General features: G+C 33.7%; 1 protein-coding gene across 1 annotated transcript in view; it reads right to left on the bottom strand.

The window, feature by feature from the left end:
• Positions 1-303: 303 nt before the first annotated feature.
• Positions 304-21,793, bottom strand: part of ZDHHC17 (zinc finger DHHC-type palmitoyltransferase 17) — an 87,295-nt gene continuing 65,805 nt past the window's right edge. Inside the window, exons 10-17 of the mRNA XM_059683689.1 lie at positions 20,487-20,587; positions 14,244-14,368; positions 13,249-13,311; positions 10,673-10,766; positions 9,700-9,783; positions 7,767-7,924; positions 6,794-6,888; positions 304-3,141 (exon numbers count right to left, since the gene is read on the bottom strand). Coding sequence (XP_059539672.1) covers positions 3,003-3,141; positions 6,794-6,888; positions 7,767-7,924; positions 9,700-9,783; positions 10,673-10,766; positions 13,249-13,311; positions 14,244-14,368; positions 20,487-20,587 — 859 coding nt within the window. The 3' untranslated portion in view covers positions 304-3,002. The remainder of the gene's footprint in view (positions 3,142-6,793; positions 6,889-7,766; positions 7,925-9,699; positions 9,784-10,672; positions 10,767-13,248; positions 13,312-14,243; positions 14,369-20,486; positions 20,588-21,793) is intronic.

Here is a 21,793-nt window from a genome sequence, read left to right as displayed (position 1 = left end):
AAAACCTCTTAAATATACTTATATTTAAAACTTGGAGATTCATATAGTCCCAGAGGATCCTACTAATTCCATATAACCTAAGATTCTTAAAAATAATTACACACACAAATACACATAAAATTGTGGAACTTTTTTTTAGAATACCACTACCACCCTTTACTTTCACCAATTTCTAATCTTGAAACTTGAATCCTAGTTGACTCGATATAAGTATATAGAATAATCTTTTCACATTATAGGTACGACTACTAGTGTTTCATCAATTTCTTGAAGTGAATCAAGTGAAATAAGCAAGCACACACCTAAGAGTCAATATTTATTCTGATTAATATTTTAAAAATTTTGACAGATTTAATTTATGTGAGGAGAGCTAATTTATTAAACACTTTACAGGTTTTCCTTTCCACAGAGTAACACGGTAAGTAGCAAAATAATACTTGGCACAGTTATAAATAAAGAAAATATAAAATAAAAATATCAATAGCTTAATTATAATGATGTTTTATGCCTTCTAATATTTCAAACAAATTCCTGGGAACAACAAAAATATGAAGGAAAAAAACTCCAAAGAAAAAGTTCATGTTCAGAGCTGAGAAATAAGTTCCTATTTGTTAAATGTGCCCAATTAAGATGATATGAACTTCCCGAAGGGTCACCTTCATACACAAGTTTAGAACTGGGTTAAGCCGGTGCCACATACAAGACCTATGAAATAATTAAACAGGGCGCCATGCTGCACAGCTGGTTCCTGACCATCTGATCATTTCTGAGTTACAGATTTCATTGGTATTATGAGATGGTTAGTACTAGTTAACATTGCTAATATTTTCCATGTAATTATATATCTAGAGGGTTTTTCTATTTAACTGAAAGACATCTCTTGCACTGAAAAGAATATTGTACCACAAAGAAAAAACATGGTAACAACACTCTTATCCAAATTAGAAAATCACCATAGTATTTGACTGTTAATAAAAATGTATTCAATAAAAACTGTAACTGAGTCTTCATGTGAAGTGGCTCAAAATACAAAAAATTAAAACAAACTCTAGGCTTTTATAAATAATTGTGAAATAAAAAATTATCTAAAATTTGCCCCAATTAGTAGTCAAAACTAGCAGAGACATTAGTAAATTGACCAGTTTTTTACACTCTGACAAAAATGGCACAATGCTATTGCCACCCGACAACCAAATCTTCCCTTTTCAAAAATAAAGTACATATGCCAATTTTCTAGTCTTAAAACACTCACAAACACACTAAGGGTAATCTTTCTGATGTGTGACTTATGGTCAAAGGAACTATATAAAAACAGTATTTGGAAATACTGAACATCAACTATATACATTTTCACTGCTCCTCTTACTAAGGCAAGGGGCGGCGGGTATGCCACTAGATTGCTTTAATACCTGTAATCTGCATTGTACAGGGAATACTAATTTTACCAAGCATCAGACATGCAGTGAACTTGCAAGGTATAATGCCTATTAACAGCACTATGAAACATCACTAGAAGCTCATTAGTTATCTTCCTTTTCTTTTGGTTGGATAAAATGAAATGAGCAGCTTTAAACAACTAACACATACACAGACACAAAGAGAAAACTATTTGATAAATTATTTATATACAGATACACAATCTTTACACTGGCCTAGGATCTGTCATTAGTCTGACCACCCTTTTCCCACCCTCCCCCAGCCCATTCCCTCTCACAGGTTTCCCACAGGTTGCTCGAACCACAGTTTGCTACAGCACTTAAGAGGACTACAGCAAGTCTCACTCTGTAAACAATATTTATGGAAGCAGTGACTGATAGTTCATCATGAGCATGAAAATGCTGCAACAAAAATTGATCAGTGCATCACATTTAACAATATAAGAAAATCTTTTTTGAAATCCAGATGGCATAACAAATTTCAAAACATTCAATACTGAAAAAACTCAAACTTGGGATTGAATTCTTTCTGATAGGTCATATTTTTAAAACCAGAATATACTATTAGCTTTTCTTTTATTCAGATGTGCTATGTACAGAGATCATGCTCCATCATTAGCTAAACTCCATCATTTTGTCTTTATTTTGCAGCTCAGAATTTTAAAAGTAAATTCACTTATCTATTAGTGAGAATTTAGCATTAACTTATTCTGCATTTTCTTGAAAATACCTTAACTCTTAGAAAGTAGGTTGTGTGCACATCAAATTAAATTCTAATTTATGCTTTACTGGATAGTAGGTACTAGAATACATTCTATGAGGTGTATCATGCATTTAGTAGGGCTTTTAAGCTTGAACAAAATGGCATGACTTACTATACTCATGCAAGTGTTTTGTTATCAGACCATAAAACCTCACAGCAAGGTTACTACAAATTATTTCACTGAACCAGAAATATATCAGCACTGCAAGAGCTGATAGCAATATAATATTGTTAGCACATTTTTTTTTTTTTTGGTGAACGTTATTTTCTTGTGCCTTTGAAGACACATTAGAGAGGATCCCTAATAAACCCACATGATTTTCATCACAGTATAAACATGTACATTCTAAAACGTACATAATTCTAGTTTGAATCAATTTAAGACAATTCTCGTGGAATCAACTGCAATACTATTAGTAGATTGTACCATAAAATTTAGCTGTATACCATAAATTTAATTTTAGCAACACTCAAACATTTCTGATTAGTATCTGTCAACAGAGTAAGTTCACTCTTTTTTTGTGAAAAGTGTTATGAGAACAAAACCAAAAAGTTGAGTATGTTGTGAATTCCCACATTAAAATTCTTTTTAAGATCTTTACTCTTCCCGGAAGTGGCAGTGTGTTCTGTCCATATTTACCTTTGTTAATAAAAGTGTTGAAAAAAAAAAGACTAAAATTCACTGTTGGCCCTACATACAACATGCTCTTGTTCAAAGGATGTGGATTCGAGTGTGAGAGAGACACGGACAGACACATTTTCAGGCACCACTTAGCAATATGCTTCATAAGATAAAGACGCTGCTACACGAGCTGGTACCCAGATCCTGATATTTGGTCATATTCTATTGTATACTGCCTTGTCCAGTCCACGATAACGGGACGAAAGAGGCCACAGCATCGAAATTCAAAGAAGTCTATAACATTCCTTACACATCCATGGCTAAAAAAAAAAAAAACCCAAAAAAGAAAAAGAGTATTAGTACAATGATTTACTAGATGAGTTTAATATAATTTTGGTGGTATTTTTTTTCTAAATTTAAAATCTCAGGTTACTTGCCAGAAAGAACCTGTTTATAGATCAATAAAATATATGCGCATTCGTGTTTCTTCACGGCCTGGCCAACCCTGGTTTTTCTTTTCTCTTGTGCTAATTAATGAGTTACACACTTACACTTTAAAGTTATTCAAATTTGCATTTCATTCTTGTCATGTAATTTTTTATAAAACCTTTCCTTGATTGGTGGTTCTTTGGCAAGAGGATAAACTACATCCAAACTTGAGAAAGTAAAAGACAAAATAAATACAAATAGCATGAATTTGGTAGTGTACCTAATATAACAATTTAAAAAAGGGTGCAGGTAAGTTCAGGGAATTTTAGAACTTTGAGAACACCTTTGGAAAAGCAGTCTGCTTCCCCCTTACGTAATTACTAGGGGCCCAGTGAACAAATTCGTGCACCTTGAAAGGAACTGTGGGCTGCAAGGCTCTGGTAGGCACAGGAGTGGGTCTTGGCCCATCCTCCATGCCCCTGCCCAGCCCCACCCACCGTGACCCCCAGTCCTGTCTGCTGGGAGCCTTGCTCCTGCCGTCGCTCCCACACGCTGATGGCGCTGGCCCTGCTCATACCTGCTGATGGCGTGGAGCAATTGGGGCTGGTGCCAGCAGTGGGTGCAAGCGAGGCTGGCGCAGTCAGCGGGTGAGAGCAGCGGCTGCCAGCCCCCATCACCCCTCAGGATCAGGGAGAGATGGAGAAGCCCTCAGGGGCAATTGGAGCTGGCAGCTGCTGCTTGCACCCGCCGATGGCGTTAAGCGATCGGGACGGTGCCAGCAGTGGGTGTGAGCGGCAGCTCCGGTGACAGTAGCAGGTGCGAGCAGAGCTATTGCTGGCAGCAAGTGTGAGTGGCAGTTGCTGGCCCCGATCACCCCTCAGGAGCAGGAAGTGGAAAAGCCATGAGGGGCGATCAGGGTCAGCAGCTGCCGCTTGCACCTGCAGTGGCACCAGCAGCAGGTGTGAGCAATGAGCAGGACCGCAGCAGGTGGGAGCAAAGAATTTTCATTAACCACCAGAGGCTCATCCCAATGACAGCGACGGGTGCCCTGCCTTGATCTGGCGCCCCCGCTCACCTGTTCCACCATTTTGCCGTGATTGATGCCCACCATATTCTGCGCTATGCCACCTGCTGCCAACGCCTGCCATGTTCCGCACGCGCCCCTGGTGGTCAGCGCATGTCATAGCAACTGGTTCAGTTGTTCCACAGTTTGGTCTGTTTGCATATTAGCCTTTTATTATATAGGATTGTGCCTAAAGGAAAGTTCTGAAAACTACTTAATTGCCTCTCTTATTTTTGTCCTTAGTTACAGGCTTGTTTGCTTCCTAGAAGCATACAATAGTTAATAGCACTGCAAAAGCTTCCAGGTGGGAGGCAAGTAGCTTGAATAAAACTCCAAGTTTTAAATATTTCATATAATTAAGAAACTACTATTTCTTGGCTTCAAACTGAATTCATTTTTAAAATGTATATATAAGGAACAGGACAGTCTCTTTAATAAATGGGGTTGGGAAAACTGGATAGCAACATATAAAGAATAAACTGGACCATCTTACATCATTAACATGGAAATTAACCTAAAATGAATTAAAAAATATAAGACCTAAAACCATAAAACTCCTAGAAACAAATAAGCAGTGAGCTCCTTGACATCAGTCTTGGTGATGAATTTTTAAATCTGACACCAAATGCAAAAACAACAAAAGCAAAAATAAGTGGGACTACATCAAACTAAAATGCTTCTGCACATCAAAGAAAACCATGAATAAAATGAAAAGGCAACCTACTGACTAGAAAATATTTACAAATCATAGACCTGCTAAGGGATTACTATCCAAATATATAACAAAATCTTACAACTCAATAGCAAAAAAGCAAACAATCTGATTAAAAAATGGGCAGAAGATCTGAATAGACATTTTTCCAAAGAAGACATACAAATGGTGAAAAGGTACATGACATGAAAAGATGTTCAACATCACTACTCATCAGAGAAATGCACAAATAAGATAAACTTCACACCTTTTAGAATGACTATTATAAAAAAAAAAAAAAAGACTAGCAATAACAAATGCTGGTGAAGTGGTGAGGAACTGTTGGTAAGATTGTAAATAGTGCAGCCACTATGAAAAACAGTAGGGAGTCTCCTCAAAAATTTAAAGATAGAACAACAATATGACCAAGCAATTCCACTTCTGAGTATTTATCCAAAGAAAACAAAAACACTAACTTGAAAAGATAAATGCACCTCCATGTTTATTGCAGCATTATTTACAATAGCCAAGATATGGAAACAACTTAGGTGTCCATTGATGGATGAGTAAATAAAAAAAGTAGTGTGTACAGAGAAAAACAAATGCCATATGCTATCACTTATATGTGGAATCCAAATGAACAAACAAATAAACAAAACCCAAGTTCATAAAAAGAGAACAGTTTGGTGGTTGCCAGAAGTAAAGGGTGGTGGGATGGTTGAAATGTGTTAAGAGAATTCCTCAAAAGGTACAAACTTCAGTTATAAAATAAATAAGTTCTGGTATACTGTACAACATGGTGACTATCCTATATAAAAGGCTAATATGCAAATTGTCCCCTTAGAAGTTCGACAGGGAAACTGGAAATTCACTCGCTCGCTATGATGTGTGCTGACCACCAGGGGGCAGCACAAAACATGGTGGGTGACCAGCAGTGGCGGTGGGGCGCTGAGGGAGCAAGGGAAGGAGGCGGCAGGGAGGTGGGGAACCTGATCAGCCCTGATCACCGGCCAGGCCTAGGGACCCTACCCGAGCATGAATTTTGTGCACTAGGCCTCTAGTAGTTAATAATATTGTATTGCATATTTGAAAGTTGCTAAGAGAGTAGATCTTAAAAGTTCTCATAAGAAAAAATTTTTAACTATGTATGGTGGCAGATGTTAACTAGACTCTTGTGGTGATTATTTTTCAATGTATGCAAATATCAAATTATGTTGTACACCTAAAACTAATGTAATGTTACATGCCAATTATACCTCAATTTAAAAAGATAAGACGTGGGAATTTTTGTCTCAATCAGAGGGTAAATACACAACTTGTACTGAAAAGTAGCTGTCTTAGAGCCTAGGAAATTTCCCTAAATATAAACTTCAATTCATTATATTTTTAAAATCTTATTTCATTTCTCTGGATACATTCATTTTCTAATGAAAATTTATAAATTGATGGAAAGATTAAAAATCAAATACTTATGTTAATAGGTCAAAAAAGTTTGAATTGTGCAATTAAAAAAAAGAGTACCACAAATTTATAAACAGTTAATGTGATAAATTCTAAAGTTATGATAAACTAATTAATGCTACGTGTGGCTGAAATTTAAAATTTAGTAGGATTTATAAACTATTTTACATATTGCTACGTAAAAGAAACATTTCCTACTTAATATTCTATTGCCGTAAATAAAGAAAACACTTCTCTTTGATGTATTCACTAGATAATTGCTGAGCTTGGTTTAGGAAGGAAATTTATATGCCAAGGGAAAATATTAAATTTATAAACATGTACGTACTTGAATGGGCTTTCAATAGATGTTGTTGTGACTTTAAAGTGCTTGTATCTTCTGGCATTCATTCTTTCATTTGTAGTAATACCTAAACATGATATCTAAGAGATAAGGAAAGCAAGCCATTAATTCTCTGAGTATTTAATGTAAATAAGTTAATGAACTGTCAAGGTCAGGATAGAGAGAAAAATGATGAAGTCTGCTTTTGGTTTTCAATCAGGAGAATATCAAGCTAGTTCACAAAATATCATTTTGACTCCATGAAAAATAGCTCATAAAATGGGGAATATATTTAAAAACAGGCCCAGCCATTGTGGCTCAGTGGTTGAGCGTCAAACTATGAACCAGGAGGTCATGGTTCAATTCCCGGTCAGGGCACATGCCTGGGTGCGGCTGGATCCCCAGTAGGGGGCATGCAGGAGGCAGCCGATCCATGAGTCTCTCTCATCACTGATGTTTCTCTCTCTCTCCCTCTCCCCTCCTCTCTGAAATCAATAAAAATATATATTAAATAATAAATAAAATAAAAACAGGTTACTTGGCATTGTGCACATGGAGAGATGGACACTATGTACACAGACCACCTCAATCAGCCCCTTTAAGAATGAACGTTTTAAAAAATAATTTAATAAAAGACAAATGTTGATATTTGTCAGTAATAAAACATTATTATTAAAATGAACACAAATTTAATGGCATCATCAATCTAAACTTACAATTATATCCAAGTGGATGTATTTGAATCAGGAAAAACAGAAATAAAAAGTTCTGTCAAGAGTAGTATTCAAAGTCAAAAGTTCATAAAATAAGGAGGAGGAGGAAAGGAGGAAGAAAAGTACAAAGAAAAAGTAAATTAAAATTGTACTATTTGAAATGTAGGAGTGAGTGAAAAGAGAATACATTACCTTTTAAGCAAGAAGTAAATTTTTAAGAGTTTTCAATTAGTACACTAAAGAACAAATAATGCACTTGCACGTACCTGGTACATCTGACACATGAGTAATACAGCCACCCACATGAAATGAAAAATGCTGTTCAGGAACATCCAAAACATCCAAGGTGAACATGTGGCAATTTGAGTAATATATGTCCAAAATCCATCCTTGGTGTAAGTGGTCTCACAGTGGAGTCCCCAGTCTAAAATCAGAAAAATACTCACTTTTACTCAATAATCACCCAGGCACCTGTGTAGATATTTGTGGTAGGCACCACTTAAAAAACATGATCCAAGCCCTGGCCAGGTGGCTCAGTTGGTTGGAGCAATGTCCCATATACCAAAAAGGTTGCAGGTTTGATTCTCAGTCAGGGTACATGCCAATGTTGCGGGTTTGGTCCCCGGATGGGGTGCATATGGAAGGTAACTGATTGCTCTCTCTCTCTCTCTCTCTCTCTCTCTCTCTCTCTCTTTCAAAAAAACACAAAACAACACAATAATCATAGCCTTACATGAGGCTTAAAATAAAAAAAGGGCTGCCCCCCGCCAAAAGAAACACAAAACAAAAAGCATGATCTAAGAGTCTAGCTTTAATTAGTGACTTTCAATGCACATTTTTTAAAATCTTAAATAATCCGATTATACATTAGTGAAAAATGTGTGTGTGTTGGGGGTTTAGGGTTAGGGTTGGGAGGTGTAGAGATTGAGAAAAAGAAAAAAACAAAACAGGGACAAATCATGGTTAACATTGTGGTGATTTTGCAGGGGGAGATGGGAAGGGAGGGTGGCAGTTGAAGAGGACTTGAGATAAATGGCGATGGAAAAAGTAAAATAAATAAAAAGTAAAATAAAAACAAAAAAAAAATCACATCAGAAATGGAAAGCAAAGCAGCCAATCTTTTAAAAAAAATCACTGTATTTAACAATATTCGGATTTTATTTGATGGATACTATACACACGTATTTGAGGACATTGCCTCCTTTTTTATTAGGGCAATAACAGAGGTTATTCTCAATATCTGTGTGCATAGGAGAACCAGGAAATCATCCTTCCAAGATTTATTTTTAAGCTGGGATCTAATACATCTTTATGCTAAGTACCACCAAGACCTGCATAGTAACTAATATATTCATTTAAACCAGTGGTTCTCAACCTTCTGGCCCTTTAAATATAGTTCCTCATGTTGTGACCCAACCATAAAATTATTTTCGTTGCTACTTCATAACTGCAATGTTGCTACTGTTATGAATCATAATGTAAATATCTGATATGCAGGATGGTCTTAGGCGACCCCTGTGAAAGGGGTCGTTCGACCACCAAAGGGGTCGTTGGACCACCAAAGGGGTTGCGACCCACAGGTTGAGAACTACTGATTTAAACTCTTTCCAATTTATGTTTTCAATGCAATAAAACCCCACAAATTCCTCTAAGGTACTAAACTTATATGATCAAATGAATGACAACTTATTCTTAAAAGAGGAATTTCTAGTATCTTTTAATATTCTCTAGTAGGCAATAATTACCTCACTTCTCAAAATATTTCAAGTTCTCTGCAAATTTAACTTCAACTATCTTTACCATGTTTGCTAAGAAACAACTACGTTTGCTAAGAAAGAGCAACTAGCACAATCACAAAATCTATAAACTACTAGAGTAAAGCAAGCAAATGATGTAAAAAACATGTACATACATTTAACCCAGAAGCTTTTCAAAGCCTAGTAAGCCAACACATTTTTCAGGGACACATGTATTAAACAATAGTTAGTTAATTGGTAATTATGTTGCTTATACTATAAGTTGAACATAATTGATAATTCTATTATCTATTTTTTTCTCTATGCTTCACTGCAGTGAGTTGCCCCAAACCAAAATTTTTAGTTAAAAGATTTTTGTCATTATCATATTGTTGTTAACATGGTAAGCATGAGTATGCAAACATTTGTGTTCTAAGAAGAGAAAAAACCTAATTGTACTCACAAGAAATACAACCATAAATCATCCAGCAGATCATAAAAAGTAAGAAGAACAGGTAGCCCATAAAGTATCTATGGTTGCCTGCACCTAAAAAAACAACAAAGAAGCACTTTTTTTCAGCTAAGAAAAAACAACTGGAAACACACCAGGGGTGAGAAGAATTAGGGGGAGGGAGGGACTGTCATGAAAGGTGTTATACAACTGAAACAATAATCACACACATTATTTTAGAAAATGTTCTTCAAGAAAATTAATGATTTCACTAAAGTCTTAATATAAGAATGCTTATAACAACATACAAAGATGTGATGACTGCAATGATACTCATTTTGAAGGCAAGAGTCTCAAAGAACCAAGTAAGTCACAATTCTGAGCTTTAATGCTCTTCTTTGCTTTGTGATGTTAAAATATCCCTATTTCAGCTTTACTTTTATAAAGTTCATAATCCAACTTTTCAAAGACTTCTCCCCAACAGTTACACAATCTTTGTAATGTTTCCCTGCTGTCACCTCATGAAATCCCAGGGCCATCTCTCATATCACTCAGCTCATCTCCTCAGACTACACCATTCTTGAACAATGAATTATGTAGAGTTCTTATTTGTCATTCCTCTCTTCCTCTCTGCATCATATCCTTTCAAATATTTTTATTGCCTTACTTTCTCTAGTTTAATTAAAAAAAATACTATCTGTCTCCTTTTCAATTTCACTATTATCCAATGGAGAAAATAGGAAAGAGTAGGCACCAGAAAAAACTGATAGAGAAATGCTATCAATCTTTTCTAGACACTGGTTTTAAACGCATCCTCTCAACTGAACTGGTTTTGTCAACCCAAAGATAATTAGGGAGTTAGGGGGAATGAGTGTAGTAAGGTACAGGAATGAACTTTCTACTATCAGCTTTAATATTATACATTATTAATTACTTAGAATGACTTAAATGAACAATATATTTAGAAATTACTAATGAAACTTACCTACACAGTTACCCACCCATGGGCAATGATGATCAAATTTTGCTATACAGCGGTTGCACACACCACAATGTTTGGACCTCACTGGTTTCCGTATCTGTTAATAGGCATGTTAAAAGATTATAAAAGGCACTGTATCTTGGAGAGGAAAGCAGAACATTTATTTTCTCAAAGTATAATTATGAAAAAATAAAGCTGTATTTTTGGGAAAGAATTATCCCAAGGTTTCCAAGGGTAAAACAAAACAATTTCAATTGCAGCAACAAAGTTGAAAAGGATAAGGCTACTTTAGAATATAAACTCTTAAGAATGAAGCAGAATCATCCAATTTGCTGTTTGGATGAATGATACTATTTTTAATTTATATCCCTCAAATTTCTGAATAATAAAAACACCACTTTCCAGGCTTCTAAATGAAAATTTATTGTGATTAATGGTCATGATATTAGTTGTTCTTTAATAATGAAATTGTTCTTTAGTAAAAGGAAGGTCAAGTTAGAAGTGAATAAAAGCTTTTAGAATTCAAAATCATTTAATATGAGTCATCCTATATTCTAGCAAAAAATGTAAGTGTACACATCTATTTCTCAGTGCCTCCTGCGATCTCAGTTTCAGGTACAGACATACCCTGAAATGCATGGCCATATCTAAGAATGTACAATATGCTTAGGAAGTTTAGGTAGTCCCTATTTCTTGCAAAACAAATTATAAATACATTATTCAGCTTCTGACAGGCAATAAAGAGTTTATGTTTATAATGTCTTAATGTTTTAACTGTTGTAAAATATTTTACTCTATATTTTTCTAAATCAGCCAAGTGAATATAAGAACTCAGTAGTAATCTTTGAAGGACTGGTAGTCCCAGTGCTGGGTATATGACAAAAAGCTAAAGTGATTAAACTATGCCAGAAACAAAATTTATAATATCCTTCATTGGTGTTTTAACAAAAGCACTGCCATTTCCCCAATAATTTTCATAAGATTATACATTATTCTGAGGTCCTACGAAGAAAACCTAAATTGACTTTGCAGTTCTTACATGTACTAATATGATCTGTGGATCAAAGAAAAGGGTAAGTTAGTCTTTACCACAGATAATGTGACAACATCTATTTAGGAGAAAGTAGCAGGATATATTAGGTAAATTCTACTCCCACCTTGAACCCTCAGCTACATTTCCCCTCTGGGAATTCACTTGTCAATGAATTCTGAACTAAAGACTGACAGAGGCTCCTGAATATAGTACTCTCTTCAGTTCACGTACAAAGTAACTTTTTTAGAAAATTGTGATCTAGGTGTGTCTCCTAGAGATTCGCCTATTTATCAAAGTGAAAGATACCCATATGATGAGAAATACTCTGTTGATTTGAATCATTTCATAACATGTATGTTCTTACTTTACAAAATCAAATTATCTACCCAGGAGTACACGTCTTATAAAAACATTATAAAACATTTACACTATGATGGCAAAAATAGTTTTGTTCTTCCTATTAAATATTTGTTTAACAATAAAACTGTACTGAGTGACTCTATAAAGAATTTCTTTGCCATATGGCAAACACATCAGCAATGCATTCTTAACTTTATAGGACAGAATAATTTCCACAGAACAGTAGGCTATAAAAACATTCTATATGTTAAGAATGCCAAACATGTAAATAACTCATTGTAAAACATAGAAACAAAAACCATCTTTTAAAGAATGCTTGAAAACAGCACCCTAAAGTTCCTTCCAAAAGCACAGCAGTATATATTTTGAATATTCAAAACCATGACTGCTTGGTCAATGAATGTTAAATGAAGCAACTTAAGGAATCTGTAGCATTAGAGCTCAGTTTCAAAAAGTCATTCCATAATCCTAAACTATTTTATTATTCAAATGTTAAGACATCAGTTCAGTTGCAAAGGTGTAAAAGAGCATTTAGTTTCAGGTACAATTTGAAGATATTTCAATTTCCATGTAGATAAACATGGTAAACATTGTAGCAATTTATACACTTTTCTCAAGAATTATAAAAATTAAAGCAGAAAATAATAAAAACAAAAATAGTTATTCTATAGAAATTTGATGTCTGTAATAGAATAATGTCAATATTACCATAGCTGAGTCAACAAGTAAATGCTATCTAATTTCATATGTATCTTTATCTATGACCTGGATGAAGATAACAATTTTTAATATCAATAAAATAGTGCTCAAAGTTGCATAACATTCTAATATAGACAGACTGATGTAGTTAAAATAATAATAGTGTTAGGGATCATACTAAACCTTTGATTTTAAAGGCATTATTACTTAGTTTTTTATTTGTTGAATTACATTTTAAGAGAGAGGAAGAGAATAAGAATGAATATCAATGAATGGGATCTCTGAATCAGAACTATAGTCAAGTTCTATCAGGGAAAAGCACACTGGAAGGAGACATCGTTTTACCATCTTTCCTCTTGTATCACTTTTTTGGAGGGCACAAATGTGTTCAGCAAAAGAACGTCTTCTCTTTGTTTCCCAAACCCTCTATGCTATACCACTGCTAGAAGAGGATAGATGGAAGAATGAAGAAAAAAAAAAATACTACCAAACAGGTACTGCAGAATATACTGAGGTCCAGACTTCCTGTCTCTGCAAGTTCAACTATTGTCTGTAAATTAAAAATATATATTTTACTCAAAACTGAACAATGTTCACCAACTACTGTGCCATCAAATCAATCAATCAACATGATGTTCATCTTTAAGTAACCAATGTTTTCAGCTCAAAGAAAATCTTTTATTCATTTACTTATGCTATTTCACCACAGTATGGATATAGGAGTTTTGTTCCTTGGATATATGAAAAGGCGATCCTAAACTTAGTTATGGGAATATTCCTCTGAGAATAAAACTAAGTTACCTACCCTAACAGCTGGTCCTGAATCTTCAGAACTGGATTATGACTAAGAAAACCTGTCAAACCAATTATTAGCAGTAATGCCTGAAGAATACTAGAACATAACAGTAGCAATCTCCTAGAAAAGGGGGGATTGGGTTATAAGAACATGCCAGTGTTTTAGTCTACTGTAGGCAGACATAATTCATCAGGATTTGTTTTTGTTTAAATAGGTATTTTCCATATGTCCATAACTAGCGCTTAAAATAATAAAATTGGCTTCCTAAGTACCTGTGTTACAGTGAGGGGTGCCCAGGATCATATATACAAATATTTCAGTTATTGTGATGATATAGCTGCAGTATCAACCAATTTATTGGCCTTTCAATTTACAAAGTCTTTCAACAAACATCTACTGAATGCATATTATTAGTGGAGGGTTTACAGAGATGTTTAAAATATTGTATTCATCTCTCAAAGCAATCCCAGTAGCCTTATGAATAAGCAATGCATAAAAGTATCAAATGTTATGGAAGTGTAAGGACAGGCATCACAAGAGCACCAACTATACATCTGTTTGTTTTGAAACTTCTTTGGTTTGAAAATTCTAAACAACAGTTTCTTCCTTTGTACTCTAATATCTACCGTAACTACTGATGATTTGGCAGTGAAACTCAAGTGACTAGTTAGATTGTTTCTTGCTACCTTTTTCTTTTGCTCTTCTGTAGCTTTAATTATCCCTGGATCAGATTTCCAAGACTTCCCAAAATTGTAGAAAAGTGCAACACTATTGGCAAGGAATGGAAGATGAATAAATAAAAAGTTGAGATGTACTTAAAGTTAAGGAATCTGAAGAGCCAATGAGTTACTCTTATAGGTAAATTTATAATCCATTAAATTTTACCATAAAAAAACCCCACCTACCAATCAAAAAATACAAACTGATTTATTACATGAAAATAGATTATTACATCTACTACCCAAGCTGGTTTATCTATTCTGTAAACATCAAATGAGATAGTTTCCGTATGTCCATACCTAAATGTAAAAAGTAAAAATGTGAATTCTTTTTTTAAAATATATTTTTATTGATTTCAGAAAGGAAGGGCCCAGGGTGCGGGTGAACTAGATTCAGGCTGACAGGGCCCCAGCAGCAACCTAACCTATGGGTCGGAGCGTGTGCTCCCTGGTGGTCATTGCGCATCACAGCTACTGGTCGAACGGTTGAATAGTCGCTTAGCCATATTATATCTTTATTTATATGCATTAAAATCTTTATATAGCTACCAAACTCTTCAGATATCATACTCATGTATTTAAAATACTGCCTTCAAATTCTCTCCTTTGCCTTTTTTGAAAACATTCAAGCTAACCTTAATTTTAGAAAAGATATTTATAAAGTTGCTTAAAACAGAAATAGTTTCTATGGTCATATTTTTCTATCTAATAAAAATATAAAAATGTACTAGGCATTTAGAAAAATAAGTGAAGAATCAAAGACTTTTAAAAAGCATTAGGAAAAATAAAGCAATGTTGTTAGAACAATACATTTCTGAGACACAAAAATCTGGAATACTAAGATTTCATTTTCAAGGTTTTATGTAACAAAGTATCCTACAACAATTTTGTAAGACTTTTGGACATGATTATATATATACTGTTTACATTTCTTATGAAGCACAGGAAAAAGAACAGCTTTTTGAATAAAATAATCCTATATTTGTTTGGTAAATACCCAAACACTAAATAACCTCATAAAATATAGTAGGAGAAAAAAAAGGAAGAAGAGTAATTATTATCACCTATCATATATATAAAAGTGATTTCTCTTTCTCCAGTCTTCTATTTCTCCCAACTTTTATCATTTTTATTTCAGAAAATGCACTGGTACAACCCAGCTTGTGTGGCTCACTGGTTGAGCGTCGACCCATGAACCAGGAGGTAGTGGTTCGATTCCCAGTCAGGGCACATGCCCATATTGCAGGCTTGATGCCCAGTGAGGGGTGTGCAGGAGGTAGCTGATCAATGATTCTCTCTCATTGTTGATATTTCTATCTATCCCTCTTCCTGCCTCTCTGAAATCAATAAAACAGGATTAAAAAAACAAAAAGAAAATGTACTGGTACAGAGGAGACTAAATACAAAGTCAAATTTTCAGCTGTTCCAACAGCTAAAAATCTCTTGAGAATAAAGTTAGGTAAATGCATATGCAAAGAATACTGAATCCTGGCATTTTTTCAGGGACAGTACTTTTACTTATAACAGTTTCAGAACTTAAAATAAAAGACCATCCTTAATAATTTCAGAGAAACTTTTGCTCATGTGCACAAAAATATACAAGAATATTTACAGCAATATTGTTGGTGGTGATTGGATACCTAAAGATAGGTAATAACAAACTTAGAGGATATTAGAAGGAAACTAAGAAAGATATACAAAAAACTGAAGAAGTAGAAAAAATATTTAAGAGAAAAATACATAAAAGAGAATGGTGAAAATGATAATTTTGCATTCTCTTCATTTTTATATATGTAATCATTCCAGGCTCTAAAGTTTTTCACATCTATCATTAGTTTAAAAACTTAGTTGACCTTAAAACATAATTGAAAATAATTTATTTTTAGAAACAAAGAATTTCTAATAACCTACTATCAATATTTCAAAAGTGGTGCTGCCCAGCCACAGTGGCTTGGTGGTTGTGGGCTGGATCCTTAGTAGGGGGCATGCAGGAGGCAGCTGATCAATGATTCTCTCTCATCATTGATGTTTCTATCTCTCCCTTTCCTTCCTCTCTGAAATAAAAATAAATAAATAATAAGTGGTGCCAACCATAGTTGACTGTATTGGGTATGACAGTGAATTTTAGAGTTGATTATTATAAAAGAAGCATAGTCAATAAAATTTTCAAATAAATAAAAGGACAAGAAACAAAATAAAATCACGCATGAATCTGACACCCAGAGATAATCACTGCTAAAATTACATGTCGCCACTTCCAGTTCATATCCTTTGTGCATTTTAAAATTAGGATCATTCTGTAAACATACTTTGTAGCATTTTTATTGCATCCTAAGTATCAGCCCATATCAAGTCTATAAAAAGCATTTTAATAGCTATTTTATCTCATACCATATGTAGTGTAACTGATAAAACTATCCCTGTATTAAGGTTGGATATTTAGGTTATTTCTATTTTTCTCTATTATAATAGTACTATAATAAACATCCTAGTAAATAAATCTTTGATCTTATCCATGATTACTTAATTATGAATAAGTGATTAAGAGATCAAAGTGTATTTTTAAAGCTCTTTCTACAGGTTGCCAAACTGCTGTACAGGAAGGTCTATGAATTTAAGGTTATTCTATATCAGGTCAAAGGACTGGGTTTTACACCAGACTTGATATCACCTACCTATGTGACTCTGAGCAAGACATACAATTTCTCAGAAACTCAATTTATCCATTGGTTAGAAAACAGCATTAAAATTTGTGCATTTTGTTTTTTCTAATCTCAAAGAATTGTTCTGAGAACCAAGTAAAATATCTCAGGAAGCTATAAACCAAAAAGCACTGAATAAATAAGGTGTATAATGGGGTGGTAAATATTTAATGAATAGTAAAAAAATAAGAACTTATTTATTAAAAGAAATAGTTTATGTCAATATAAAACTCATTATCCTCACAAAAACACTTAGGTGTGTATATTATGAAAAACATAAAGTTGATCCTCATGCCTACTCAGTAAAAAATTTATTTGCAGCCCGCAAATCAATACTCATGGTGTTTTTGCAGTCTTTTATGTATATGCACAAAATGGCAAACAGTATGAGTCACCCTACACACACATTCTCAGCTGAGCTGAACAAGGTCACACTCTGCCTTCGTGTTTCACCTTTATACTGTGAACAATGTTTTTTCATAGTTTATTTAGTGCCATATCTTCCACATCGTTGTATTTTTATTGGTGACTTTGCCTTTTGAAATGGCCTCTAAGTGTAGTGCTGAAGTGCTATCTAATGTCCTACGTGCAAGAAGACTGTGCTATGCCTACAGAGAAAATACATGTGTTAGATATGTTTTATTCAGGCATGGATTATCGTGTGGTTGGCAATGAGTTCACTTTAATGTGTCAACAATAAATATTAAACTTTGTGTTTAAACAGAAACACATGTAAAACAAGGTTATGTTCTGATTGGTTGATAAAAATGTTGTGACCAGAGGCTTATAGGAAGCTAACCTTCTTTTCCCCTAGGAACAGTGGGTATTCACAGTGACTTTATAGAACTTAACTACTGTGAATAATGAAAATTGACTGTAATTCTATTTTTCAAAACTATCTAATCAGCTTTAATTACATACATAGTACTTAGTAACAAGAGGAAAATGGCAGAAGCAATAGCAAGGAGACGGGGTCAGCAAAAGAGGTAGTTACCCCTGATTGCTGCTGCTAATCTCTGCACCTTAATCATTATCCTGTATCATGAGCTTCATGGCTCCTTTCTGTCTAATATCCTTTGTGTATGCATTATAAATTCATCTGGGCTCTTTACTATTTCCTTCCTACAGGTTTTTGGGGCTTCTCTCTCTGGCTCAGAAATTTAATACTGAAAAACAAAAAATGTAGCTCTAAAATAATACAGGAACTAGAGATATGGTTCTTTCACAACACAGACAAGTATAAAAGGAGGGGTTTTTTTTAAATCAGAATTTAAAGTTATTTGTGATTGTATTCCACATCCCATGAGTAAGATATACACAAATACATTCAAATATGTAAATGCACATTTAAAGCCCATTGAGACACGAACGTAAGATTTAAAAATTCACATATAAATAATAACAGGTACTTATTTAGCACTTTTTACATGTCAGGCATGTCTTAAACCGTATTATATTCATCTTTTCTAGAATTCTCTGAGACAATACTATGATCAACCTTACTTTACAGGCAAGTATAAAATTTAGTATTCTCATACTACAATTTTTGTTTGAAAAGTTAGCATGTGCAATTTATTCCATGCATTTAAAAAGGAAATACATACAAATCTATTTTAAATGCAGAATTATTCAAATAGGGCAAGTTAAATAGGCTTGAATGTTCTGGCCTTTCCTTCCTCTCACATTCTCAACTCTCCAGCCATAGGAATCTGCAGAGCTATTTTTTTTTATACTATATCCAAATAAAGAAAATTCAAATTGCACTACATAAGAAAGTCTGGCATAAAGTTTTCATTATTTTGTAATTTACTAATTTTCCTGTTTTTTTCTTCACTTACATGCACAACAGATTAAGAGTTTAGCAACAGCCTCAAATTATTTTAAGATGGGAATCTAACTTTTTTCTTGAACATAAAATTTACTGTCCAATTTAGGAAATCAAGTTAAAAAATATGTCTGGAATACAAAGTCACTTCAGAGGTCAGTGCTTTTTTATAAATTTAAAATAGATGAGGTAATGAAAACAAGTAAATCTGTCTTACTCATACTAAATGTCCCAATAAGACAATTCTAATGTTTAATAATAAATTCTGGAAGGACAATTTTTATGTGAAAATATTATGCAAGCACAGAAGGAGCTAGTGAAAACTGCCACATGGAAAAATTTCACTTGATACTTACACAAGGAAGTATTTTAAAAGTACTATACTTTCTGAAAGTAATTATATACACGATAAAAATATAAGCATTACAAATGTAGCTACAAGTGCCTTACTCTCAAAAATAAGCATGTTTTGTTTTTCAACTAAAATACAGGACAATTTAACAAAAAGAATACAGTATTATAGCATGCAAGACTGTTAAGTAAAACCAGATACTAATTAAAATCAAGTCACCAAAAACTGCACCCATTTAAAATCTTATATACTTTGGTAATGTTTTGAAAATGACTTAACGAACATTTATGAAACATGTGTCTTTATTATAATACATCAGACTCTCTTACTGACTGAACTTTTTCTATGTAAAAATATCAGAAATTAACAATGACCCTTGCCGAAACCGGTTTGGCTCAGTGGATAGAGCGTCGGCCTGCGGACTGAAGGGTCCCGGGTTCGATTCCGGTCAAGGGCATGTGCCTGGGTTGCGGGCACTTCCCCAGTGGGGGATGTGCAGGAGGCAGCTGATCGATGTTTCTCTCTCATTGATGTTTCTAACTCTCTATCTCTCTCCCTTCTCTCTGTAAAAAATCAATAAAATATATTTAAAAAAAAAAAAAACAACAAAAAAAAAACAATGACCCTACTTCTCTGGTACCCACACATGCATACACATTTACAATTTGAAATATTGTTTTTTTAAATATACTACATTGAAACAATTTATTGAAGTTAGCAAATATTTGAAGATGCAGCATTACATGCTTTTCATGAGGCAAAAGAGAAAATTAACTGTTAGCAACCATAGCAAAAGTTGTGAAATTAAGAAAATATTTAGAGCAAATTGCTTGATATTAAAACATAAAAATCACAGTTTAAAAGAAAGATTTAGAATATGTGTTATAGAATCAAATAAGTACATGTTTTTATACCAGAGACTAGCTGTGTGGCCTTGGTCAAGGATAACAGCCTAACCTAGTTAAGCCTAAATTTTCTCATCTATAAATTGGAGATAGTACTAATGTACTGGAAGTGTATTAAATGATACAAAGTATTTAAGAAAATGCCCTTTAAACATACAATAAATGGTAGCTATTATTATTATTATTATTATTATTGTTATTGATGTTATTAAGAGCAATTTTCAAAAGCAATCTATTCAATATGTAACATTTTAAAAACAATATTTTTATACTTATTATTCTAGAAATACGGTTCATATTTATTTTTCTAGAAATAGTTTACTGTGAATTGTGAGTAGTTCAGTCCTAATGTTAAATTATTATTAAAGAATTATTTAAATAATGAACAAAAATTGCTTGGATATGGCCTTTACAACCAAAGGATATCATTCCAAAACCAGAAGAACCACGTCACATACATCCAGAATTTGGTTGCCAAATATATTCCAAGGGGCAATGCACTATGCATTGAATGATCAAAAAAGGATCTGTAAAACATAAGTTTTATAAAATTTGAGCTCTATATTTCATTATGAAAATGAATATTTACATATTTAAATGAAAATTACACACTTTTCACATAATAAACTCTGGTTAACCAAAATCCAGAAGTCCAGAATGCTTAAATTCCAAGACTGTTTTCATAGTAATCAACAATAAATGACTTCACAGCTGAATGACTCAGCAAGATTTTGAAGCTCCTTTTAATTCACCAAGAGTTTAAAATTATATTCCATTACTTTTCAATTTTAATATTTCAGTGTATTCCTATACTCTTAATCAAAAATTCAACTTTATCATTCAGCATTATTCACTGATGATGGGTTATAACTTGACAAAGAAGTACAAAGCAATCCTAAAGCTTTTCTCTGTATTTCATCTTTATTTCGCCTAACCTATATACTCCTGTTAAGTCTTCACCACATCTTTTCAAGTAGAATGAACTACTAATTCAGTAAAACTAAAGGTCATTATTTACAGCATTTAGAATTCAGGAAAAATAAATATTAATAAATTTCATCAAACATAAGCAGGATCAATCATCCATGTAGGCTAAATAGAAAATCGTGGTGAATTCCTATTTATAAAGGCCCCCAAAGCTGCAGGAAACACTTAAATGTGATTAGTTACCTAGAAGTAAGCCTATTCCTAAGAGTTAACACATTTAGTGTATTACTAGTCATTCTCATCTCTGTGTAAATTATTTGCAGAACTCTTTTTTTAAATTCAGGTAAAAACAAAGTACTAAAGGAATGAATGGAAGGTGGGAAGTTTTGGATCACAGACTAGGGATTACCAGATGGGCAATTTTAAGGCAATGAGATCTAAGGACAGAAGAAAAAGAAATTATCAAAATATTTAAATAAAAAATAGGGAGAAAATAATAATAATAAAAAACTGAGCTGCTTCATATGCTTAGACTTTACCTTGCTACTAAAATCACCTCTTTTTTGCATATTGCCTATGACCAAAGAAAATATCATTCCGATGGCAAGGTAAGTTCAAGCATTATAATTATCTAGAACAGTGGTTCTCAACCTTCGTAATGCCTTGACCCTTTAATACAGTTCCTCATGTTGTGGTGACCCCCACCCATAAAATTATTTTTGTTGCTACTTCATAACTGTAATTTTGCTACTGTTGTGAATCGTAATGTAAATATCTGATATGCAGGATGTATTTAGGCGACCCCT

This window comes from Myotis daubentonii, chromosome 2, assembly GCF_963259705.1.
Source record: "Myotis daubentonii chromosome 2, mMyoDau2.1, whole genome shotgun sequence".
In the NCBI taxonomy this organism is placed as follows: Eukaryota; Metazoa; Chordata; class Mammalia; order Chiroptera; family Vespertilionidae; genus Myotis; species Myotis daubentonii.
Note: the sequence above shows the minus strand (reverse complement) of the source record. Positions and strands in the feature narration are given on the sequence as shown.